A 27,339-nucleotide genomic window follows, 5' to 3' on the forward strand; every position below is an offset into this window, starting at 1 on the left:
AGCTGACATGTGCTGCCCTGACAGCCTTGTTATTATGTTCTGATTTCTGATTAGATTTTGATAGGGCAAATAAACGCTCAGTTAATGAAGGCTCAGGTGAAAAAAAACTCTGTTACGGGGTCAAGTTGAATCTTTTCAATTTTTTGGTTTCTGTGCGAGTGCATGTCATCAGAGGCAGCTAAGATGTGCATGTGTTCTGTTATCTTTTCTCATACTGTTTAACAAACTGGTCACAAGCTCGCATTACTAAACTCAAACCATCACAGTCTTTGTATAAACTGACACTTAAAATCCCTCACAAGAAACTAGTCAATTCATATCATTGCTCCCTGTTAAATGAATAGGATTTACTAAATTGGGAAAATGTGATAACATTTAAAAATACTTTTCTTGCCCTCTACTCAGAACTGTCAGTGTTTGAACAACTCACTGATTCACTAGAGGTTCAGCCAGAGGAAATTGTATTGTTCCTCTGAGTATAAAATGTATATATATATATATATAATATATATATATATATACTATTGGAGAACTGGGCACAGTTTAAAGCTCATTTAAATAAATGCTTCATTAGTAATCAGGTCTGTCTGCACTAAAATGGTACAGGGCGACTCAGTGAAAGAGCGAGTCATCTTTCAACTTGAAGGTAGAGGGTTAGAGTCCAGTCTCTGCTCGTCTACATGGCGATGTGTCCTTGGGCAAGACACTTAACCCCACGTTGCTCCTGACACGTTCATAGATGCGCTGCATATAAATGCATATTTACCATTCACACTGTCTGCAATTTTATCCGCTCTGAAATCTTGCTGCCTCCTGACCTGTTGCTACTTTTACCTGCATGCTTGTCTTTCACTGTAGTCTTGAATATTTTCTTTTAACTTAAAGTTAGGATGACTTTAACACCTACCCAGAGACTACAGGTTAAAAAAATAGCCTATTGGCTAATTCTGGTGCATTTACAGTTAATGTTTATTCACGTGCATTGTCCCGGTTATGTACACCAGTAAAGTAAGATAAAAATGAACTCCCCTCGATGCCGAACTCGATGCCATCTAAAAATGAAGAGGCAGAACCATCATTTCATTTTCAAAATTGTTTAAAATGGCTGTAGGACATGTCCATTGCAGCATAATCTCCACTCTGCATAACATTAATGACACACAGAATAAAGTAAAACATTGATTACTATTATAACATGATATAACATTCATTAGTCACAAGTTGTGTCGTGTCTGATTTGAATCCACAACACCTTGTCAGAATTCACTTAATAAGCCATGGTTGTGCTATGGATACAGTACTATACTGACTGACAGTGTTCTTTTCGCCTTGCCGTCCCTCCCTTTGCCCCCCTCCCAGAGAAAGCAAAAAACAAAGCAACTCAGTCAATTATTTTATTTCTGTCTTGCTCTGTCTTTCACCTTTTTGTTCTTTCACATTCAGTTCAGCATAATCCAATTCAGTCTATCTCTGCCATCTTCCATTACACCTCTCTCATCTCTCACTGTTTCTCTGCATCTCACTCTGTGTTTTTAAAGGTCAGTTTTCTTTTTCCTTTTTTCTTTTTCTTCCAAGGACTCCATCTCTAGCTTTTAATTATACTCCACGGGGCCTCCTGTCCCTGTAGAAACATGCACATATGTGGATTTATGCACCTGCACAGAAGTGGAGTTGACTCATGCATAATAAACAAAGTAGGTTCAACCATTGATGTCCAGCTCCATGTTAAAAGGTTACATTTTCCCTCTCTTATTGTTGGAAATTGGCCATTAAAAGTATCAGGAAAGTTATTATTTCATCCCAGATTTATTATTGGGTTGTTTAGTGAGAGATGATATCGTCCATGCTGAGGTCCACTAAAGTAGCTGGAGTTTATCATGCAACTGGACAGCAAAGGAGACAGGAGAAGGTTGTCATGGAGATATGAATCCCTCGAGGGTACATTCTCCCCTCATTTATTTTCTCTACAAGTCTGCATCCTGTCCAATTGCTGTATTTTTCTTTTTCTATCTTGCTCTCCCATTGAGTCTTGTTGTCTTTCCATTACTGTCCCTTTTCTTTTTTATCCTAGTTTTACTCCGCATTCTGTTTGTTTCTTTGTCTTTACATCTCTCTCGGGCTTTTTCCTCTTTCTGTTAATGTCTGCTTTTGTTCCCATCTTTCTTCTTGTTTCTCTGTCTCTCTCCTTTCTTTTGTCCCTGTGGTCCTCACCTCTTGTCCAGCCGTCGAGGGAAGGAGAAGCAGAGGAAGGAAAGGAATGCTAATTTTATCACCACAATGACGAGTGCAGGAGAGACAGAAAAAAGAGAGAAATGTCACTTGTCTAAGGAAATTAGATGGCCATTTCACTATGTGTGTGTGTGTTTTACTGCATGTGTCACTTCAAAAGATCAGGGTAACAGTCTGACTGACATTTTGTGTATTAGTTATCTGCTTTGCTATGCTCCCCTGCTGAGTAAATGCTATATGGGTATATAGGTGTATACGCTTTTGTGTACAGAGGGCAAAAACAAATGTATGTACGTGCGTGTGCATGCATTTCTTTTGTTGCCTTTATTATTGTTTGTCTTTTACCCTGTTGTGCGAGAGCTGTTTTCTAGCCTCTCCCTTTGTTTTCCAAGTCAGTCATCTTTCTCTCTCTCTCTTTTTCTTCGTTCTGTTGCTCTCTCTCTTCACCCCTCACTCATGTCGGAAATGTAATCACGTTCGGGGCTGTGGTGAGGGAAAAGGGTGGCGGCTGGGGAGGGTGATGCGAACGTGGGGAAGAGGAAGAAAAAGGCATTTGTATGTGTACCCAATTACCACTCCAGCCAGCCCAAAGTCACCTTCGCAGAGAATGGATGCACGCACACTCAAAATAGCTACTTCCAGCCCGCCTCCTCTGTGTGTGTGTGCGACGGTTACAGCAGTGATGAGGTAGACTGAATAATATCATTGCCTTCTTCTCGTCAGTCAACTCGAGGCTTATTATATGTGTGTCGTCCTTGTGCGTAATTGTAGTTACTTGTGAGTTTGTGTGTGTGTGGCCTGTGTCTGATTGCACTGGCTGATTGAGTCCTAGCCCCACAGATTTCAACCCAGGTCCTCAGCCTTTGATTAGGTGTTGTGGTGTGTGAAAGAGGAGGAAATTGTGTGCCGGCTATTTTTGAGTTTTAGATTTTGCAAGTCAAAAGTATTACAAAGTGATAGTGCAGGTTAAGGGGATTAGAGCTTGGATTTATGGTTATGGTTTCAGTCGCTTGTAGGTCAGTGTCATCGTGTACAACCTCACGTCAGACTTGTCTCAGTGCCAACTTGTAGTGCTGATGGTTTACTTCAGTGCTGAGGCCTGTAGACAATGAAGGTCCTTTCAAGGAAAGCTGTGCAAATGTCTCTGTGTGTGTCCTTGTTAACTGTGGCCTCGTTCCGCCATGCTTCTTAATTAAGAGACCATAGGCCTTCAGCTCTGCCTCCTATCCCACACTCCACTGAGGCAGAAAACGACAGGAACAGAAAGAGGGATAGAAAGGTAGAAAGACTGAAGACGGAAGGAGAGATGATGCAGAATGTTGAACAAAAAAAAGAAGCTACGTGTCAAACAACATTTAATCTAAAGAGTGATAGATAAAAAAGATGGAGCAAGACAAAAGAAGGATTACCTGTGAAGGAATGAGAAGCCCCGATGAGAGGGAAGGTAATGGAATGAGGAAATGTGGATTTAGGGGGGATTTGTGCAGAATGATGGAACGCAAGTTCCATACACTTTCCTCATATCCCCTGATGAATTGATGCCACTTTTTTCAAAGTGTGTGTGTGGTTTTCAGCTTGTAATATGCCCCACCTTATTCTTCACTCTCAATCTGTATGGGATCTTTCGCTCCGTCGCTTCCCATCTCTCGCGATCACATCTGACTTAGAATGAGTCTGCGTGTGTGCATGTTCACGCAGATCGGTGGTTAGATACATGCATGTATATATCTGCCTAGCTGTCTCTGCCACTCCCTCTCTCTCTCTCTTTTGTCAGTTTCTGGTGAGTGGTGAGATAGTGAGTTAAATTTTAATGGTGCTGCCATCTCTCAGTAGCTTCTAAAAGAGGGCCAATGCAGACTGACGCACTCACTGAGCCATGAGGAAAGACAAAACAGAGAGGGGAGCGATAGCTCACTAGACATTCATACACATGCTAGGTCACAAATAAATAAGTCCTACACTGGTCTTGTATTTTTTGGAGCATTTTATTGACTTACTGCCAGACCTCAAAAGTAAACACTATTATTTTCTTTACAACTTGGCATTGTTGTAGTCTGTTTGGTTAAAGATAACCCCTGCAATATATCCATTCATTTTGCACACGCTTCGATCCAATCAAGTGTGTACAAGTGTGCTTGCAACTCAATCACACAAACAGACTCGCATAAATGCATGCCAGTCTCTGAGCCATATTTTGTGTTGTTCCTTGATTGTTTTCATTTGCCCAGCCTCACATAGCTGTCTGATTGGCAACATGTCCCCAGATGGCTCACTAAGCACATGGTTGGATTGCATGTATACTTTTGTTCTTCGTGTGTTTATATTTTTGTCTAGCCCAAACTACAGCCAATTCCTGAGAGGCCAACACACAGATGTTATAGGAGGGAATTTGCTCATCTGTCTCTCTGTTCAAACATTTTTCTCTTGTTTAGTTTATTTTGGTGGCTGTTTTCCTCTCTTCTGAGGGTAAAACTGATTTCATAAACTGGAATCCCTGCAGAATCCCAAAAGATCTTTGATGAGACAGACTTTTCCCCATGGTTCCCATGAATGGGTGGAGGTTGCCAGATCATGGTTGTCACCCCCTCCAGCTACCTAGTTTGACTATGATCCCGTGTTACTCATGTTTTTCAAACATCTGCAGTAGTTTTTTTTCAAAGCCTTTGCAACAAAGGTAAATGTTCACATACACCAATTCCCGCCCCACTACTCTCACAGTTGTTTAAAGATTCTAAGCTGTAAATGAAATACAGCAAACTCCTATTCAAAGGGAGGGTTTTGAGTCCTGTTTATTTGGAGATGACTGCTATATTTGAGTTTTCTGAATGTGTACTTTTATTCCACGTTTCTTTCTTCACATTTTGTTAATTCTTCTGCTCATCCTTTCGCTCCACAGAGTCTCCTCCCTAATGCTGCATGCTGCCTCCCATCGACCCTTTATCCTCCAGCATTACTCTCTGCAAGTCTTTTCACTCTCCTCTCCCTTGTTATATTAGAATATTTGCTAAAAAACAACAACATTCTGACCAGCACCAGAAAACAGACCAATCTTTTTGCCTCCAGACAGATACACTTTCTCAAATGTGTCTGTGTGTGTATCTGTGAGCAATGGCTGACATTCGAAAAGGCAAAACTCCCTCCTCCTCTCCAGCCCCATAATTGTCTCTGGGCCATCCTCAAGGGTTTATCAGACCATCAAAACTGGTCCTTGTCCTTCTCTTTGCCACACACACTGTGAGTTCATGCATGCATGCATGCATGCGTGTGTGTGTATATATATATATTTGCACATGTTTCCGTGTGCATATGTTCATGTGTGCCAATCTTTCCACCATGTGTTTAAGTCACAATTGCTAATCAGGCCTGCGAGCCTTGCCTGAAGAGACGAAGAGATGGTGGAGGGAGCAAATGACTGAGTGCTTTTCTTTGTCCTCATCACTGAAGCAGAGATAAAGATGAGTGAAGGGATGGATGGTTGGAGATGAGAGGACAGAAGCTGAGGGATTAACAGAGGATGAGTCTATGCTCTAGCCCCGTGATGAGCTTTTAACTGTCCTCCATGGCATGACACTGTGTAGATTCCTCTCTGTCCTCCTTTCATCTATTTTTCTTTTGCATAAGTCAGAACTGCTTGTTTTCATAAATTGACTTTTTCTTCCTCATGCTCCTTTTTTTGCACTCTTCTTTTTTCTTTGTCCTTCTTGCTCCAATTCACCTTTTCTGTGCTATTTTTCTATAATGTAATAATGAATATTTGAAGCCTGACAGGAGGCTTCAACCTAATCCCCTTTGCCCAGGGCAAAATGTGCCTCATGGGGTACATGTGTGCTACAGTTCATCTAACTTTTTAATTGCAATAGAAACCGGGTTTTTAAGTTTTCATTTCTACCTCAGTGCTCATGTAAATGAGACTTTCTGCATGGGTGTGCACATGAAGTGTTTGGGATGAAGGGTACACTTAACTTGCAGGGAAATGTCAGTTTGTTTGGTAGGCAGTCAGCACTCTATATAGAAAGGGTAACATTGAACTGCGTGACCTGACTCCAATCATCTGTCAAGATGAAGTGTCCGTGAGCAACACCTTGAAGTTCATAGCCACTGTTAATTGCTACCCTCACATGCTATTTTCAGTTTAGATCTTCATGTTGTGAGACCTTCACAGATACAGTCGTAGTCTGTAACGACACTAATCTCATCCGTCAGGCCAGGCTGACTGATGAGGCGCACACTTGCTCGAGTGTTAATTGTGTAATTCACTCTCCTCCCCATAGAGGGAGCACTGTGCTGTAAGGGCCAACGCATTGTCAAGGACATTCATACTGTGAAAAACAAACACTCTAGTGTCACAGAAAAACAACATAACATACTCAGTAAGTCAATAAGTGTTAACATTACAGTTAAAGTGAATGTTTTGTATTCAGTAACATGGCAGAGGTGCATGTTTCCACTGGAACACACCGATCACATGTATTGTGTTTTATCATAAGCATGGGGTTGAATCAATCTCTGCTGTCTACCTCTGCAGTGACTTCTTAACAACACGGAAATACACACAAACATACACAGACTAGTGTGTGGGTTTAACACACTGAACTGTGATGTTGTCGTCATGTAACCCATTCAATGAACAGGTGTTATGACTGTTTCAAGGTCACAGGCTCATCATATTTGTCCTTTATACTTACCCCTCTCTCTCTCCCTTCTCTTTCTCTCTCCATTTATTTGCTCTCTTTATTTGCTCTCTCAGTTTTTTGCACTTTTATTTCCTCTTGCTGCTCTTGATTTGATTACCTTCTCTCCTTTAAACCCTATAGCTCTCCAGTTCTCCCTCGCTCCCTCTGTCTCTCCTCCTTGTAATTAGCCAGTGTAATTGCTGTAGTAAATCTTTTCTGCTGTCCCAAGGAGACTGGCTGATATAGGACTGATTTAATAAGCACACCATAGCAGCTCACCTCTTCCTGGCTGTGTGTGTGTGTTGTGGATAGGGGGGTCTGGCTGTGTCCTCTGTTATTCGCTATGGGGATTTATGGGTTGTTTGTGTGGTTTCAGCAAGTGCAAATTCAAGTTCAAGGTAGTGCTGTGTCGGTGTGTTGACTATGGTGCACTTTATCAGTAATGCAGGCAGCATACTGTGTGTGGTGGGTGTCTGAGTGTGTGTGTGTGTCTCATCAGTGATGCTGTTACGTGCCGTGTGTGCGTCATTGCTTAAGACCTTCATGGTCAGAAGAGCAGAGAGAGGTCAGAATGGCCCTGGGAGAATGACACTGACACACACTGACAAAGACAGGCCAACAGTGTCCAAACCCTTGTCCCCACTTTCGCCTTCAAACACTTTTACACATCCTCTTTCTAGCCCTATCTCCCCCCTTTTGGTACTGTCACGTACATGCGATCTCAAGCAACATGTTCTTGATTCCATATTTATGTCTCTCTGTCTTTTTCGCTGGCTCTCTCCCTCACTCTCAACACACAACTTGGATGGCAGCATTGAGATGCAGTGTGTAAGTGAAGTAAAGGGATTTGTCAGCCTTATACATCTAGCTGCAGTACATCACGTTTACCAGTGGAGGGCACTATGACCCCATACCTAAACAATACCCTCAATGATGGATCCTCACTTTAAGCCTCCTGTGGTCATTACATTTAGATAATATTAATAATAATACAAAAAGAAAAACTAATTTCACTCCAGGCTATACCACTCTAAAGTACTTTTCTTAAAATAGTAATGTAATAATATTGTGATTGTAAAATAAATGGTCTAATACAAATGAACTTTCTTTGTAACTAATAGAAGTCTGTGAAGACATTTCACTCTTATATTTATTTATTATTAATCTGAAATAATCAAACCTAATAAATAATTCAAAGTTAATTATTTTTGAGTGTTGAAAAAGGATAGCCTGAATAATACAAGATATGAAGTTATTAAAAACTTAAATAACAAATATACTTAAATATGTAATTGATTTGATTAAAAATATGTGTAAAAAAAAATGCATCAATAGGCAGACATTTAACTGGGTCAAAGTATGTATATAATTAGATATTTATAAAATACGTGTATTTTAAACTTCAAATTACTTAAAAACAAAACTTGAAGTGTAGTGCTAATAAGTCTTGAATTTGGATGAGTAAAAAAGAGGTAAATCAAATTGCTTTCTAAAAATTTCAGGGTCTAACAGTGGCTTTTATAAAATAAAAATAATGTGCAATTTTTATAATTTCATGTAATTCATCTGTAGTTGCACTCTTCATACACCAGGGGAGCGCAAGGGAGCACATCTTAGCCACTCCCATTTGCCCTCCCCCTGTATCCTGTCCCTCCCACATCCTGCCCCCATCCCCCCTCCTCACTGCCCCACCCTGCCATCTGGTCCTTTTCACATTCACACGCACATGGAGGCACATGCACACACACACACACACAGTCAGAAATCTTTTCTCCTCTTTCCTTTCACAGTGAAAAACACGATGAAGAGGCTCTTTCAGACCGAGGTTACCGTGGAAACCCCCTTATTCTTCTTCTGTCAAACACACATTGTAACATACACACACACACTTATATTGAGACTGACAGAATGTGGGACATTTAAAGTTTAAAGGGACCAAAGCTACAGCTGTCCTTGTGTCTGCCATAGCTCTGGCCTTCTGTTTACTTTAGACAAAGAACTTAATGCCCTACTCTCTTTTTCTCCCTCTTATCAAAACTCAAACTTTCTCAAAGTAAAACATATGTGTTTTCATTTAGTTTCCCTGAAATGTTGTGGTCTTGGTCGATGGTAAAAGTTGGCAACAAATGTGTTTTGTGTCTCTCTGTGCTTTTCTCCTTAAGCAACCTCAGCAACGTTTCACAAAAAAACTGCTCACCCCACGTAATCTGATGTTGAAACTATAAACCCACTCTCCCCTGTTTTCGTTTAGACAAACTCCAGCCCTGGAATGTTGAATGGAAAAAAAATTAGTTTGAAGTTATATAAAGTAAGTGACGTGCTTTTCTCCAGTGTGTCCACCAGAGGGCCCTTGAAAAGCACTCCTGGTATGACACATGTGGTGGGGACTTTAAATGCAGCATGGAAAGAGTGAAAAAACAAGTTTAAAAAATTGCTGACGGAGAGCACTGATGATTTAAGTTCAGACTGAGTTTTTAAAGACAAAAAAGGTGTACCAGGCTCGTTTTCCTCACTTTTTTCTTTCTTTCCATCTGCTCTTTGCTTTTTCTATTCTTTCTCCAAGCCTGGCTACCCATCATCTTCCCCTCCACACTTTTTCTCCTTTTAAGGAGTGAGAGAACAAGAGAGGGAGAGACCATGCGGTGGTGTGTGTGTGTGTGGGGGGGGTATACTCAGGACTGTTAAACAGACTCCTCTTTGTGCAGACACTCACACACAGACAGACACACACACACACACAGCGATACACTTTGTTAAATATTAACATTGACATCTGCATGAGTTTGCTGTGCATGATTGTACCCTTCTTTCACTTCATTCCACCCCCCCATCACCCTTTTTTATCTCTCTCATTTCTGTTTTCTCCCCTAGTTGAAAACAGCAGTTAGAAATGGAAGAAGTTTGTTTCTTCTTTCATGACACACATGTGTGATTGCAGGCAGACACACACACACACACACACATACACAAACATTCACACACGCACGAACCCAGCCAATCCCCCCCCTTCCTTTTTTCCCCCCATCATCTCTCATTGCCAAGCAGCTGTTTGGGGAGACGAGGGGGAGGTGTTCCAGGAAATGAGTGTGCGTGTGAGTGTTTTTGGATGTGTGTGTGAGTGTGTGGTTAGAATGGGTGGCAGTGATTTGTTACCAGAAAAGACTCTTTCTTTTTGAGACGGTAAGATGAAAAGGCAACTGGGATGATCAAACATAGATCTCAGCACTCCACGAGTGTGTTCATGTTATCTGAGTTGTGTGTGTGTGTGTCTAGTCACATTTATGTTCTGCTTCTGTTATCTCCCCCTCCTCCCCAACAGTGACTAAGTGTAACATGGTGCAGTGCTTCATAACACCACTAGAGGTGCCATTGGCTTATAAATGAAATGAGCTGGCTGTGCATGTGGACAGCTTGGAGCAGCCATTTTACACTCTGCACAACAGACCCCATTTTATGAATCAGCCATGATGTCAGCATAGGCTGATTTCATTGGCTAGAGCACAGTTGGCACTGTAGCGATTACAGCATGGATGAACACACACACATACACATGCTCACTGACCTGTTCTCTGTCTCTCTGGGACACACACTTACACAATGACCCACTGACATGATAATGTGTTGTTACTACTTCACTGAGGTCCAGACTAACTGGATTGACTCTTGATGAGATTATATACCAGCCAGGTTAGACATTTAGTGCATGTGCAGGTGTAAATGCTTTTAGTGGTGAAAGTGCTCTTTCATATCTTCATATGTCTTTTCCCCAATTTAAGTTGACTATTTTTGTCATTATCACTATCAGTCTCCCTGTTAGTGTTGCTGTCTTGAGTATATTTATTCATGCCATTTACTTCCTTTGTGTTTCTTCCATAATCTTTCAGCTTTGTTAATGTGTTTGTGTGAATCTTTTTATGTCGTTTCCTCTCAGTCTCAGATGTCCTGACGGATTTCCCTTCCCTGTTTGTGCGTGTAATGGTTTACTTCCTGCTGTGGTTTCCTGGTCTCAGTAGTGGTGCTGGCTGCAGTGTTTGACAAACGATACCATTATTGATTCATTATAGTGTCACACCAAGCCGATTGTGCTGATAAAACAAAAATTGCATTAGAGTCTGAGAGGGAATGGCTTCATAAAGCTAATTGTGTAAAACAAAGGGACTTATTGAGGCCACAGTCCTAAATGACTGACTGTTTTGTGCATTTAAAACAAATGGCCAGATTGTGAGCTCATGAATAGGCCCAGACTTGTTAACAGACTTCAACAAATAGGCTTCTCACAGTAAGACAAAATACTCTCTGACTGGACATTTGGAAGGATGGAGAGAGGGATGAGTGAGTTGTTATACTGAACTGGCTGTCTCTGTGACTGTGTGGATCGTGTGGAGAGTGCTTGAATAAGACTAGTTTTCATTAATCTCAAAAAGCTACTGTTGAATGTGGATGAAGTGTGAGAAAAAGACACAGAATGACTGATGGAGAGCAGGGGGTTAGTAACTAACAGACAATAAGGACAGAAAATAGACATTAGGATAACAGGTAAATTAAGCTGTCTACACATACATTACATCACTACATTTCATGATAATTATTTAGGTAGTGGAAACAGGTGGGCTACACAGCACATGGGAGGATTTTGACTCATATTGTTTGTCTTTTTTTGTTAGACAGTGAGTGACAAAGAGGGTGAGCATTACGTGTTTTTTACCATATGCCAGCATTGTTGTTGTTGGCCGTTTTCCAGACAGCAATTCATGTTTCCTGTTATTGTCTCATTTTTACATGGACAATGCCAAAAGGAGAGACAAGTACAACACAGTCTAAAATTGAGACCTGGAAAAGACGGTACAAAAGTGAAGCAGATTTGAGTGTTCATCAAGTCAAAGGGATGAGAAAACAACATCATTCCTAATTTTTGATTTCAATGTAGTGTCAGGAATCGTGCCACGTACTAATCTTCAGTTACCTTAGCCTGAGCAGACCATCAAAGTCCTTTTGCTTGTACAATCGATAAAAGGAACTGCTCACATTTTCCTTGTTATGACCAGTGTTAATTGAGTGCTAAATTTAGTAGACACGTGTAAAATGACTGTGGGTTTTAAAGGCCTTCAACTAACAAATGTCCAACTGCATTTACCAGGCCCTCACACATCAGGGACAACTTCCCTGTCGTTTACAGCCATTTCATATTAATTCAGTCTCACCCAAGGCCAATCATCTACTTTTAACACCAAACATTTGGGAAAGAGTGTAAAAAGTGAATGCTGTGTCAAGGCTGCCAGTTTTTATAGCCATCAAAGTGGTCCCTATCACCACTCTAATCCACTTTAATTATGTCTCACAGAACTCACTGATTTCTCTGCTGTCCTATCTAACACATGTTTTATTCTATCCTATCATCCTATCCTATCATGTGATGTTAAGAATTTTACCAATAAATGTGATTACATTTATAAAAAAGTTTTCTCTCTTTTGTCCATCTCTCTAGCCAAAAAGGAGCAGGATGGTGGAGACGAGAAGAAGCAGGTGCAGAAGAAGAAGGTGAAGGAGCTAAAACTTCTCGACTCCAAGAGTGCACAGAACCTGTGTAAGTTCAGTAATCGATGTCTACTCTTTTAAAATAACAATAACATGGTTCTTCATGTACATTTGGTTAGCTCCACTGTCCAAGCAACTGAATCCTAAGTATATTTTAACATGTGAAATGAACTGTTTGCTTACAGCCATTTTCCTGGGATCCTTCCGCCTGCCTTATGAGGAGATCAAGAATGCCATCCTAGAGGTTAACGAGAAGATCTTAACAGAGTCCCTGGTGCAGGTAATTACCTCAGATCCACCCAGTGTCTGTATACAATTTCCTTAGAATTAATTCTAGAGTCATATGTGAAAATAAAAAGCAGGAGAACGTGAATGGGTTGTTTTTTTGCTAAATGTTTTGGTCATTTCACAAAATCAGGACGTGGTTCAGATGGCTCTAATTGTTTTTATTACACTTTATTACATTATGTATAATATGTTGTTATTGTAATCAACAGAAAACATGTTCTGGCACTATATGGCTATGGAGTTTATCAGTGTGGCTAATGCATTTAGAAGTGACATAATTATGTGTGTTGTAATGTGTTGTGATGTAACAAAGATTGGTTAAATACAGTTTTAATGTTGCATTCGTTTATTTTTGCTTATCCCAAATACTTTACTGCTCTACACAGCATGTAACCAGCTGTCTGAACAAAATTTTGACTTTCTTGAGTCAGTCTATTTGTCTCCATATCTTTGAAGTCATGTATGTTTTCTCTCTTATTGCCATGTAGAATCTGATCAAACAACTGCCAGCACCAGAGCAGCTGAGTGTCCTTGGAGATATGAAGGATGAATACGATGACTTGGCCGAGTCCGAACAGTTTGGAGTAGTGGTGAGTTGAGTGATGCACTCAAAATCAAAACAAAAAATTATACTGTCAGTTTTTAATAGGTATAGTCTTGTTTCCCTGCTGACTTGGACATGACTTACCACAAACTGTGTGATGACAAATGAGACATGGAAAATGTTAATATCTTGAGATGGAGTCATGCCATTCTCATTATTTAAGACCTTGAAAATCCTCCTGTTAAACACAGGGGTCTTTGTTCAACTATAATAGATGAAATCCCCGTCTCTCTCAACCCCCCCCCCCCCCACACACACACACACACCAATTTCTGCAGATGTCCACTGTCAATCGACTGATGCCACGGCTTCAGGCCATCCTGTTTAAACTGCAGTTTGAGGAGCAGCTGGGCAATATCAAGCCGGATGTGGTTTCTGTTACGGCAGCCTGTGAGGAGCTCAGGGGAAGTCAGAACTTCTCCACTTTGCTGCAGATCATCCTTCTCATTGGGAATTACATGAATGCTGGCTCTCGCAATGGGAAGGCATTCGGCTTTTCCATATCATACCTTTGCAAGGTAAAATGAGGTGTATACATAGTTTACACACACACACACAGTTAAAAACCCACAGCATGTGGGTTAATCTGTACTAGCTTTTAAGGTTTCTCTCCAAGGTGGATTAATGCTAACTCGCACATAGAGCTGACCAATAATTCAAGGACTATATAGATATATAGTGATACAGTTTTTAAAATGTCAATATATTGAAGGTTCTGTGTATATCTATATAAAGTTTGGACGCATCCACAAACAGAAAACTGTCAACCTGACAGCACATGCAGACATTGAATCACTACTGATGGATTGCCTCCAGTCTACCCTTTTTAATCAATCCTTATCTCTTATCAGTTGCGTGACACCAAATCATCTGATCAGAAGCAGACACTGCTCCACTTCCTCGCTGATGTGTGCCAAGAGGAGTATACTGATATCATGACCTTTCCAGATGAGCTCATCCATGTGGAAAAGGCCAGCAGAGGTACACAGGACATCTAACTGACATTGATGAATTTCTCTCCCTACAGGGTCACATCTGTTATGACATCTATTCTCTTACTGCCAAATTGTTTGTTTATGGTGACACTTCACAATTATTATTAGTTTGCTTCATATATTTATAGCAGCTCTTTTGTTCATATTAAAAAGTGATATGTCCATTAATGGGACAACCAAAATGTGAGGGCATATGATTTATCATTACCATTTCCCTCATGTCCCCTCTAGTTTCTGCAGAGACAATTCAGAAGAACGTGGAACTCATGGGCCGTCAGGTCAGGGACCTAGAGGAGCTTCTGAAAAACTTCCCAGCTCCACAAAGTGACAAGGACCTGTTTGTGGAGAAGATGTCCATATCCTGTTTTTAGTTCCATTTTTTAATCATAACATTTCAATCCATAATATTGTTGTCCTGTTAAGATGTAGAGATTTTGTTTGTCTTCCTTAATGCAGTGTCTTCACAGTTTTATTGTCAGTGCCCATGAGCAGCATGAGAAGTTGGATCTGATGCATAAGAATATGGAGAAGCAGTATGTTGACATGGGAGACTATTTTGTCTTTGACCCGAGTAAAATCTCTGTAGAGGAATTATTTGGCGATCTGAACACCTTTAAAAACATGTTCCAGGTGAGTGGGTTATTTTGCATGCGAACAAAGTCAAGTACTTGATGCCACAAAGATGTTGTTATGCACTTGATAAAAGATAAAGTCAAACCAAGATGGGAGGGGAGGGCAGGAGCCTGTGCACCTGTTTGTATTGATATCACAATAAAAGAGTGATTCCATTATATTATCACTTTATACATCACAATGAGCTTTAAATGTGCCATTTGGGAGGGCTCCAACGGGAAATAACTTGTTTTACCAGTTATCATGAATAACTCCCATCCACTGGTGTTGAGGTTTGTTGACAGATGCATCCTTCATTTGTCCTTTAGGGATTTTTGAAGTCAGTTAAGTTACCCACACACTATCTAAAATTATGTTCTTCTTTCTCATTTTCTTCAACAGCAAGCAGTGAAAGAGAATCAGAAGAGAAGGGAGGCTGAAGAGAAGATCAAGAGGGCCAAATTGGCCAGGGAAAAAGCAGAGAAGGAAAAGGAGGAGAAGGGGAAAAGGAACCAGCTCCTTGACATCAACGCAGGTCACAATTGCTTGGTGTTGTTTCATTTCTTGCATGGGACTGAAAGAGAGAAGAAAAACAGCCCTCACATTTTATTTTGTATTTCCTTCAAACTCCAGTTGGGGGCAGTCAGAGTCCACACTTATGAAGAGCATGTGTGTGTGTGTGTGTATGTGTGTGAGTATGTGTGTGTATGAGAACAACCAATCACTATTTATAGACCACAGTTAATCTAATATTGATGATCTGTGGTTTGAGAGAAGCAAGTTAACAATGAAACTCCCCATAAAGTGAAAATGAGGGGACCAAGGGCATACACCAGAATACTTGGCCTCATTTCACTTCCTTGGTGTAAAGGGGATTTGTTTCACAAGAAGAGAACTGAAAGGAAGCCCAGATGTCTTTATCACCTTAAAACTTGCTTCTGCATATGTGAAATGTGTAATACTTTGAGGCCTGCCAGTAGTTACATTATCCTGTGTAACAGACACACATTGACATTCTCATCCCTGTACACAGTTTACACTTAAATCCTCCCTTGCAGCCACACATTTATGTGTAGACCCTTTTCCCCCTTTCTTAGGGACTGTGACCTAGTTTCAGTACATTCCTCATTTCTCTGGCTCCCTTTGGATTCTCCTGGGACTCTTCACAGTGAAAAATTCTATGCAGCCCCACTGCATTTTGTATTTGTGTATATGTGTTTTTTTTTTTTTTTTAACTTAAATTACTTTTCAGTGTGTGTGTAAGGCTGTGTGCCTGTTTTCTGAACCTCTTTCACTGACAGTCTTTCCAGCCTTTCTCCTATTTCTCCATGTTCCAGCTGGCTTCTACTGTCCGCTCTTTTTTACTTCTTGTGTTCCTTCACTCCCTCTTCTTTTTTCCTTTCCCTCCCACTCTGTCTTTTGTTCATTGAAAAGACCACTTAAAAGACACATCACTCCACTTTCGGGGATGGAGTAGACATTTTCTTATTGAAAGTAAAAGATAGTCAAATTTCATATGCAGTCTCTAGAGGCATGCACGGATGGAACATGATAGTGCTTCAAAGCTGTCTGTGTGTCTGTGTTTGTGTGCGCCTGCATGAGTGGGAAAGAGATCATTTACATACAGGTGGTATATTTGCCTGCCCCTGTCGCCTTACACTTATTTGAATTAAACCACACACAAATTTGACAGACACACCTGTTCTTTGTTTTGTGTTTGTTCATAACCCTCATATTGAATTGCTGTACACAGTGGCTGTTTGAACAGCTAGACTTTCACATGCTGACATCTTCATGGTTCCTCTTTTTTTTTTTTTTTTTTACATCAACAACTCATCCACACACGCACACACACGCCCTTGTTATCTTGTGAATTGATAGACTGTGAAGCACAATGTCCCAGTTGTTTGTTGAACTCTGCAAGGTCAGAATGTGTTTGCAGTTTGTGGCCTTGTCATTCCTCTGTGAGTCAGACAGACAGACGCTCAGGACAGGACCTCACATGTGCTAGGCATGTGATCCTGATTATTGTGAATAGTTATTCTAAGATGGTTGTTCTTTGAGTATTAATTATATAAGAATTTAGTTTAAAATAAAGGTTGCTTGCATTGTTAAGCTTTTATGTAGTTCAAGATTCAGTACACCAGACTGACACATTGCCAAGCCAGGGGGGTCTCCATTCACAATTGATTCAGATTGATCAAATTGTAATTTGATCTGAATCTGCTTTTTACAACTATACTGATAAAAAACGTATTTCTATCATTCATTTGATCTGATAATTGATAAAGCAGCTTTGAAACCAACTGTTCCCTATATCTACAGCTAGGTGTCAGTACTGTCTGTAAAAGATTGTGTGAGGCTGTCGTCCTATTCATGTGGCAAAGGGTGTGTGCATGTGTGGCTGTAGGACTCAAATGGTTGCTGGTATGGGAACTGCCACAAGGAGTGCTTGTGCTCCACTCAAAGAGCAAGTGAGTGAGCTTTGTGGGGGAGGGTAAGAGAAGAGGAGTGTAGCAGATGCCGTCTTGGGAATTAGACTGTGTTTGTGTCTTTTCGAAAAGAGGGTTAGAGGAGAGGGGAGGATGAGGAGAGAAAGGCACAGGGTGAGAGAGAGAATCAGATGGGATAAGCCAACAAACCCTGATGTCTCACCCCAGGCGACTGTGAAGGGAAGACTTTAAGGAGACATGAGGAAAATAAAAAAAATCAATCGAAATCCCATTTGAACACCATTTCTCCTTTGAAAATGCTTTATCTTTTTACTGTTTTTATATTTTATTTTGTGCTTCTTGTTCCAGCTCTATGTACATTACTCTACCCATTTCTCTCTTTGTTATTGTGTGAATCACCATTAGGTGTGCTGTTGCTCCACACAACATGCTGTCCTGTGTGTGTGTGCGTGTGCTTACCATCTAATGCTATTACACTAATTAATCTCCCTTATGTTCGTTCTTGCTTTGGGCAATAATTTACTCTTTGTATCATGGACCATGTGTAGACAAATCGTGTGAATTGACAAAAGCACATGATCAGCAACAAGTCACTGCACTCAATTGTGCAAATTGTGTCAAAAAGTGTTGTTCTCTCCGTTATTAACACTGTTGCAAATTGTTAACAAGCTAAACATGAAAGATGAAAGAACACATCTTGAAATAGTGTTGCCTTGAGTTACAGACATACACATACACACACAAAAACACAACAGTGTTGTCTGTGAAAAGTTAGAGCCCCAGGACCCTCTAGTTTTATTTGGGTGTTCACTCCATCAACAATAAGTGTTTTATACACAACTCAGTCATTGTGTGGTCCCTCTACTGCCTCCAGTGCATTTAAATAAATAGGTTTGTGTGTCTCTGTGCTCCCACTTGTGGTTTAATCCCATCATGTGATTAGTGTCAGTGGAAATGTGCCAGATGTGTTTCCTCTCAAGCTGAAAAATGTGGCCTACATCAGTTTGATCTCTGTGTGCAGTTCCAGGATATGGACATTGAGGGGTGTATGTGAGCTGTGTAAGACTTTGGTGTGTGTGTGTGGGGGTTGGTAGGTGGCAACATAAACCTTTAACCCCACTGCCCCCTTCCCAGGCCTCTCTGTCTGTTTTCAGGTTCAAATAGAAGTGATTAAAACCATCTGCTTAAGTGTTGAGTTTCGCCACTGAATCCTGTCCACAAAACAATCATGACAACACTCACACTCTTGAACACACTGCAGCATTGCCATGGAGTACCTCCCCTGGTTTGGCCTCTTTTTCCTAATTTAAGGCCACTAGCCACTGAGGCTGTGCAGAGAATGTTGATGTAAACAAACACTGAGGCCACCTTACAAACCATATCTGTACCCACACTCAGATGTAAGGTTCCTGTCAATGTAAGCCATAATTATGCTTTCTGTAATAATTTAATGCTTATGTGCAGGTTTGGTCTCAGTGGGTGTGTCTTTTATGTAAGCATGTGTGTTATGGTTCAGCATTTAGCCCTAAGCAGTGACAGTAGCTGAGCTAGCTCACTGCCTATCTGGGTTAATGGAGATAATTTGTTTACGTGGTCACATGGTTGCTAAATACCCCTCCTGCCTGCATGTGCTTTGGTATGTCTGAGAGAGACAACAAAATACCAATAATCTCTGCCATGTTGTAGGGAAAAATGTCTGTTTATATCATAGCAGGGTATTCATTTAGAATAGCATGATAACTGAAGTTGTGTGTGAGAGTTTTTTGATGCTTTGCTGATGTTTTTCTTTATGCTGTTTACAGAGGGTGATGAAACTGGTATCATGGATGGCCTGTTGGAGGCACTGCAGTCTGGTGCTGCTTTCAAGAGAAAGAGAGGACCCCGGCAAGCAGGTACCCACATACAACATATCTTCACAAAACATGTAGATTTTTTCAAACTGCCATCTCTTGTGTTTGATTTACTGATTTCAGACCCCTTCATCACATACAGTTTTTCCCATTACTTCGCTAGGCAGGTATTCATGTCCAGTTTGTGAGAACATATTCCTCTCCAGCACAGCTCCATCTTGTATTGATTTTCATTCAGGCCCTGTAGTTCAGTTTGTAAGCTCGTAGAGGGAAGTAATCTGGTTAGTCACTTACTCCACTGTCTGCCAATCCACTCGCACTAAGTAGAAACCACTGTGTTCTTCTATTTCTGCCATTTGTAAACTGTGTCTGTACTAACTAGCAAAAAATGCAAATGAAAATGAGGTCACACCTCTTTATGCGTTGTTGATAGGATTGTGTGTAACAAGATTCCAGACTTTGAGAACCTCGTATGGAACCATGTGAGTGGGAGAGTGTCCAGTGCCCATTAACAGAGAATGAGGGAGGGAGGGAGGGAGGAGAGAGAGAGAGAGAGAGAGGGAGAATGTGTATTTGTGTATTTTTACACATAGACATATGTGGATATTCACACATAAGAGAAGTTGAGGTAAAGCGTGTAACCCAATCCCTTTTCAATAGAAGCCAGATGTGGTGATCCAGTCAAATACTCAGAGTAGACTGCTCTTTTTTTTCTTTCTTTCTTTCTTTCTTTCTTTCTTTCTTTCTTTCTTTCTTTCTTTCTTTCTTTCTTTCTTTCTTTCTTTCTTCTGTCTATCACAAATAATCAGTTCAGTGGTGATGAGCCTGAGCTGAGACAACATTTAGTGGAGGAAATGAAGGAAGCAGGATAAAGAGGACTGTCTTGGTAAGAATGGGGCCCACTTGAGGTTTCAGTCAGTCACCCTTAGTACTGTTTGGCCACCTTACAGTCCTCACAGGAAATACCTTAACATGTGTGAGGGAGAAAGGGAGCATGAGCCTTCCTCCCTCCGCATACTTGTCTGTGGTAGGAAACTATGAGTGGCCATATGTATCACATTTCAGTACCTCCTCCCCGACTTCTCTTGTCCAGTATTTTCTGGTCTGTTTTTTAGATTGTTGGTTTCCCTGGCTCTTGTAGAGGTTGTGAAGCGCTGCTGAGAGTTTTTGGCAATCTCCGATGTTAGCATTTTATATATTCCTCTCTGGTGTTTAAATGTTACCCACTCGTACAGCTGGGAAGGGCCTCAAGTATTTGACCCACACAATAGTAGAGTGTATTTATGTTTGTGTCGGTGCATGTGCCTGTTTGAGTGGCTGCTTTTGAGAGAAATTTTTAAATAAGTAAAGCTGAAGTAGGAGGGTTACTCTGGCTGAACTGATACATATCTGGCACAACTGTGGCCACATCAACAGGCTAAAAATCACTGCTCTATCCAGCTTTTTTACACATGCTTTACAACTTTTCACCAGCCTGATGTCAAATATTAGCACCAATGGTGAATTGGATTTTTATGAATTGTCATGCAGTGTTATTTTAATACTTGCCATATCAGTAATCTGCTCCACAGTTTACGAGTTGGAACAATTTCAATTTGGAAAGGCATTTTTTTCCACAAATCTTCAATTTTCAGCTTTTTAAGTTGCATGCATAGAATTGTCTCATTATGAAATAGTGAAAAAAAAAAAGCTGTTTTCTGGGCAGCAAACTATGGCGAAGAGCTTTAACTTTGTCCAACACTTATGTATACATCATTTATACACCACAAAGCAGTATTTCTGCATATCCTTTTATTTTCACAACTACAAACCATATATCCAGCATGTGGTAATGATAAACTCTTTTCGACGCATTATTACAGTTTCATTCGTCCTCATAGATGCCTCAATATTTTACATTATATAATGTCTTACATTTGGCAAAATGTAAACAAGTTACTTGTATATAATGAGAATATTCAAATGTTTATTTATAATACTACTGTGCTTTCAAAACATGAGCAGCATTTTTACTTACAAGGCTACAAGACTTATTACCTTTTTGTGTGTGGAGCAATTGATTGCCATTGTACATTTAACAGTCTTCATTACGTGAAGTGTGTCCCTCCTTTCCCCCTCTTCTTTGTTTTCATCCTCACACAGCTGTGGGCGAGAGCCGACGTCACCAACTTTGTTGTAAAAGACCACTGAGTGTGTTGTCACGCTCACTGTGTCACAGCAGAGTGACTGAATGGATAAGCCACGAGGCTGCCGACCTTTGACCTGTACCTCAGTTAACTGTTCGCGTGTTTGTGCTGGTTGCATGAAAGAATAGACTGCATGGGGGAGACCCTCAGCTGTCTACCCACCGTCTGTCTACCCCCGCCCTTTAAGGCACACACCAAATGCATACATACCAGATGCTCACATGCCGATACAAAGACACACATGGACAACGTTTGCATACCAATACAGCAACAACAGCACAACAAGCACATTGCATTCCAGTGGACAGACAACCTTGCATACTTATTAAACACTATCACACTCATCTATTGATGAAAATAATCAAGTCAAGGTCTGTCCATTTCCTTGTGTATGAGCACGGACTTGTCACTTAGGCTGCATTTGGCTTATACATACTTACGTATGTGGAGGAATGATGTGTCTAACACTCACTATAGGTCCATCTGCTGGGTCTTGACCCTCACTAGAACAGCCAGTCAGGGTAGCAACAAGTGGACAAAGCACCGGTCACTGCAGGGAGACAGAGATAAAGGGTTCGGCAACAATAGAGGCACACGCTAGCTGTGCAGACACTCTGTTTTCACAGATGTTCGCACACACACACACACACACACACACACACACACACACACACACACACACACACACACACACACACACACACACACACACACACACACACACACACACACACACACACACACACACACAACATAAATAATTCTCACTTGTACTTAACAACCACTAATACAGGCCAGCAAACAACATAACAGTTCTGTTTTTAAGTTTAGAATGTATAAGAGTGATCTTATCTTATCTTGAAAACTATGAGCCACCACACAGGAGCAAATTCATTAAATAAAACATACTGAAAGGCTCTTTCAAAGCTTTCAGTCTTTTGTGACAGTTACTGTATCTAAGAGGCCCTTTATTGTCTTGGGTGGTAAGGTTGTTCTTTAAATAAGCCTCAATGTCAGATTGAACGTCTTGTTTTATTTTGCATGAACGGAATATTTGAAATCTTTCCAATGTGAGGTCAAGAGACTTTGATGGCCTCTCCAGAACCACCTTGTTATTCTGCTGTAACCACTGAAGAAGGCCTTGCGTTTTGGAACGTTGTCATGTTGGAAGGTTTTAGTGTTTTCCACATTTTTTGGGGCTGATGAATGCAAAGGTTGTCTAGTATTTTCACATAACACGCTGAATTCATTATGCCATCATTTTAGATGAAAATTCCCTGTCCTGTTTTAGCTCACACACGCCCCAAACATCAGTGATTCACCTCCATGTTTCACAGACCTTGTTGAATCTTCTCTAAACATAGTGTTTATGGTTGTGACTGTAAGGTCCAATTTTGGTCCTATCCAACCAAATGACTTTGTTACAGAAGTGTTGAGGTTCGTCTCTGTGATGTTTGGCGTGTTGTAAATGGGCTGTTGGTGCAGTAATAGATTGTTTCCTGGCAAGCCAGCCATGCAGCCAAATTTTGTTTAAGAACTTCATAATTGTGGATCTGGAGGCAGCCACACCTCTTTATTGCAGAGGCCTGTATTTTAGCTGAAGTTGCTTGTGGATTTTCTCTTTTTTTAATGTATTTTTTGACAACCATAGATTCTATCATTCTTTGTTGACTTAGCGATGTCTTTATTATCAGACCTCTTACTCATCTGCGTCATTATCAGAGTTTCAGAGACGATTACCAATTGGCATTTTCTAATCTTGGATTATTATTATCTTTTTGTATGCTTTTCTTGATTCACAAGTGTCAACTACCATATCTTAAAGGTCATTTGGCACTTATGCTTTCCCCATGGTGCAGTGTCTTTGTAAAGGTTGACTCATGAACTGTTAAATACAAAGGTTATTTTCACAGACGGTATTTCCAGGGACAGTAACAGGTTTATAAACCTACCCTGAACATCCATTTATGGTGCATATATTATCAGGCCCAACATTTACCATTATGGTTTTAAATATACATTCGTAAAAATCTCTATATATCTGACCATCACACTGCATCATCAGTCACATTTTCCAATTATGGTTCGTATTTCACAGATTTTGCCAGGGTTATGTACAATGATATACACCAATTGTGCCAATTCAGTAATGTACTGTTAAATGAATGATTGCCCCTCAATACCAACCCACAGTGTGTTGCAGATGATGTCACTTTTTCCCACAGTCCTCTAGTGCAGAGCATCTGTGTGTTACCCAGTGTAGCCTGAGGAGGGCAATACAAGTCTCTGCATAGTAAGTCACACTGATGAAGAGGCTACATCCTCAGATACCTCATGCTAGTCATGGCGCTGTTGCTGCAGCTGCTTCCTAATAAAGCAAGTGTAAAGATGGTTGCTTCTTTACCTTGTCACCTAATGGTATTAAAAGGTGCAGACACACTTGCATTAGTATGTGAGCTGGTATAACCAGTGAACATGTCAGTGTTGTAGCAATGAGCTAGTTTTTTACCCTCTCATCACAACTCTTTGTTAGCAAATGCCCTCCTCACCTTCTATGTTTTCTACTCATAAGGGCAACACACACATGTTAAGTGTAGAGCAAAGTGTTGTTTCCCTCATCAGGCAGTCATTAGTGAGTCTCCTGGAGTGTAATTTGTTCCAGATGACTTTTCACTACAGTCCATGTGCCTCTGATCGGGTCTCAAGTCTGCGAACATGCTCGTTCACTCTCACCCTCCAGTAAACGGCCCTAAAACTAGTCTTTGTTGTGAGACCTGCCGTCTCATTTCCGACTGCTGCAACCGCCAGGCTTCATGCCAAGTGCAAGGATCATTTAGTCGACATCAAAGCCAGTCTGCGAAAACAACATGCATGGTGAGAAATGCCTACGACCCCTTTCAGACCTGCTCTTAACATCCTCCCTCAGTGATCCCATCACATCCAGATTGCATTTAGTACAGGTCTGAACACCCCTTTGGATCCTGAATGTGATGTGAATGAGATTTCAAGGAAGGGAAATAGAAGCAGTAGACTCCAAAAATAGTCTTTTAATCTCCACCATTGATTTACTTTCAAGTGTTTCTTTACATATTTATTAGTAAGACTAAATGGGCTTAAGCGTGAGTGTCACAGACCCCTAGTTGGATGAATGGTGTTGATAGAGAATATCTCCAGTATTATTCTCAGTGGCCGTTTTTATTTCTCCTTTGACTGCTGTGTCACCTAAATTGACATTTTGAGGCTGAAAGAGTTCCTCTATTTGAACCATATTTAAATATATCGTCATTGTCACTGTCATTTACTTTAATCTGCAGCTTTCTGTTTAAACTCATCTTTTTTCTCATGCTGTTTCCAATGCGACAGCCCTCTGGTCCTGACTCTTATACTGCTCCCTGTTTTCTCTCTCAGAAGAGAGTGGAGGAGTGTGAGAGAGAGAGGAGAAGAGTTTGGTTGGCAAACTTTGATGAGGTTTTCTCTGTGCGTTGCATTTTTTTTTTTAGGGCAACACATGAGAACCACCCACACTGGCACACACACGGGCACAGTTTTAGAGTTATTTGCATAATGTCTAATTAATGCGTCTATAAGTGATGGAGATGAGTCGGGGCAGGATGGAAATAGATATGAAGGATATGTGTGAAAGAAGAGAGAGAAAGTGGTCCCATGATGTGGTGTTTATGATGAGGACAAATCTGTGTCTCTCTCTCTCACAGGAATATGTTGGAGGTGCTAGTTAGACACCCCAGCTGTCTGTGCTGATCAGTCCAGCTGAGACTCGTATTCAAAGTCATCTGTGAACAAACATGATCCTCCTTCTCCTCTCTCCACAGACTCAATTGTGTCTTTGTCACAGCTAGTTCTGGAGACCTGCTCGGTAACTGTGTGTTTGGGGGGGTTCATTTGCATGTGTGTTTCTGTTGATTTACTTTGTGACAATGATGGGTTGATTCTTCTTTTTTACTGTAACTCAGGGACACATTCCATCAATGCCTGTATTAACAACAAACAAATGTGTCCTGTGCCGATATTAACTTTTCATTCAGCGTCCTTTGCTTTGAGGACTGAAGAGCTCTCCACAAACAGAAATAAAAGAATAGCAAGCACACAAACACAATCTCCCACTGACCTATATAGTTCAAAATGGCTGCTGCTACACAGCTGTCCTCCCACATAAGAGCATGATGATTGGTTCAGGCTAGAGGGAAGGAAGGAGACGTAAAGGCTTGTGTGCATGCATGCGTGTGGGAAGAAGCAGGTGGAAGAAAGAAAAAATCACAGCATCATCAGGGAATAATCTAGCTCCTTCTTTTTCCCTCTCTCCCTCTCTGCACATCTCCTCTCATTTCACTGCCTCCACTGTTCCCCTGTGATCTATTTTACTTCCCTTTCTTGTCATTCCTTGGAGCTCATTTCCTCCTCTCACTCAGTCTCTCCATCTACGTTTCTCTCATTTTCATTCATCCCTGCCTCTTTAATCCTCCCACATTATGAATCATTCCCCTCCTCAGTGTCTCAGCCTCTGTCTTCTGCCTTCCTACCTGTCCCTGCCTTAAGACACACATGTCCATTTCCTTTATCACATCATTCTCATCCTCTCATTTCGCCCTTTCCCCTTTGTAAAGCTCATGTGTAGGTCTAATCTGACGTTAGCAGTGAGTTGTTCCAGATATTACTCTAATCCTTGTACATGCATAGGCACCACTCAGTCATTTGTGTCTAATGCTAATGCATGTGTGTGTGTGTGTGTGTGCATTTTGGAAAGAAAACAAGCATCCATTTTGTGTTGTATGATTCCAAACACCTGCTGATACCATTTTCACAGTCTCACACCTATGATTACGTCTCTTTATTTTGTGCAGTGACGCCGTGTTTGGTCTCTGGCTGGTGATGTCTGACATGTTTTCATATGTATTTGGTGTACATACATGAGATATGTCGCTCCATGGCATGCACTGGCATATCTGTCTGCACATAGTGTGAAAAAAACGTATAAATGATGATGATGTCGACTTGTTTTTGTGAGTCTCACTCTGGCGTTTCTCTTTCTCAGCCAACCACCGACGTGCTGGTCATGCAGTGACCAACATCCTGGCCAAAGAGCTGATGCAGGAGGACAAGCCTTCAAGTAAACTTCCTGTAAAGAAGAGCAAGAAAGAGGAGAAAGAAGAGCCTAATGTCGAGGGAGCAGAGTCTGTAGAGGTTGCTCACTCTCGGTCTAATTAGCCATTGCAGGCAGGAGTTCCTACTTACTGCGCAGGCGATAAGCAAACAAAGATATATTTCTTAGGCGTTTCAGAGTCCAATATCAATCTGAGATCAGCTTGCTGTAAACAAAAAAAAAAAGGCCTTTGTCTTAACAGGACCAACTTTTCGGGCAGCACATGCTGTCTTCTCTGAGGACACAGAGAGGCTGAGATTGAGGGCAGGCCTCTCGGTTGTGTCCCTCAATGACTTTTTGGATCTTTGTCAATGTCATTCCAACGTTAATTGCTTTCTTTAATATATGCACACATCTGTTGATGTATTTCTTTCTACCTTTCTATATCTTGACATCATTCAGTCAGTCAACAAAAAGGACATCTTGAGAAATTCCAAAGACTAACTCAGGAGGGAGTGTGTGTATATGTATGTGTGTGCGTGCGTGCGTGTGTGTGTGTGTGTGTAGTTCCAAATTCCAAATGGAGGCAGGGAATGTCTGAAATTTGGCACATATCATGCAGTCGTTTCATCGTCTTCTCTTGATGTTTCAGTCCCAGCCAGTTTGTCCCTCCTTTTTTTTTTTTTTTCCTTGAAAACATACTGTTGTTATAATAATTGTCTCATATACTGTATGTTACTGTTTGTGAATGTTTATAATGTTTGTTGTATAATTGAAAAAAAATGTGCCAACATTTAGAAATCCAGTCTTGTTATT

At 40.9% G+C, this 27,339-nt stretch overlaps 1 protein-coding gene across 1 annotated transcript in view; it reads left to right on the plus strand.

Annotated features, from left to right (window-relative positions):
* Positions 1-26,648, plus strand: part of diaph1 (diaphanous related formin 1) — a gene marked incomplete at both ends in the record, with an annotated part of 78,250 nt that extends 51,602 nt beyond the window's left edge. The window contains 12 exon segments of the mRNA XM_083891458.1: positions 12,388-12,486; positions 12,623-12,717; positions 13,214-13,315; positions 13,608-13,847; positions 14,181-14,310; positions 14,556-14,682; positions 14,792-14,954; positions 15,339-15,471; positions 19,192-19,281; positions 25,256-25,305; positions 26,476-26,478; positions 26,481-26,648. Coding sequence (XP_083747584.1) covers positions 12,388-12,486; positions 12,623-12,717; positions 13,214-13,315; positions 13,608-13,847; positions 14,181-14,310; positions 14,556-14,682; positions 14,792-14,954; positions 15,339-15,471; positions 19,192-19,281; positions 25,256-25,305; positions 26,476-26,478; positions 26,481-26,648 — 1,400 coding nt within the window.
* Between the last annotated feature and the right edge of the window lie 691 nt (positions 26,649-27,339).

Source organism: Microchirus variegatus, assembly GCF_963457635.1.
Source record: "Microchirus variegatus genome assembly, chromosome: 6".
Lineage (NCBI taxonomy): Eukaryota > Metazoa > Chordata > Actinopteri > Pleuronectiformes > Soleidae > Microchirus > Microchirus variegatus.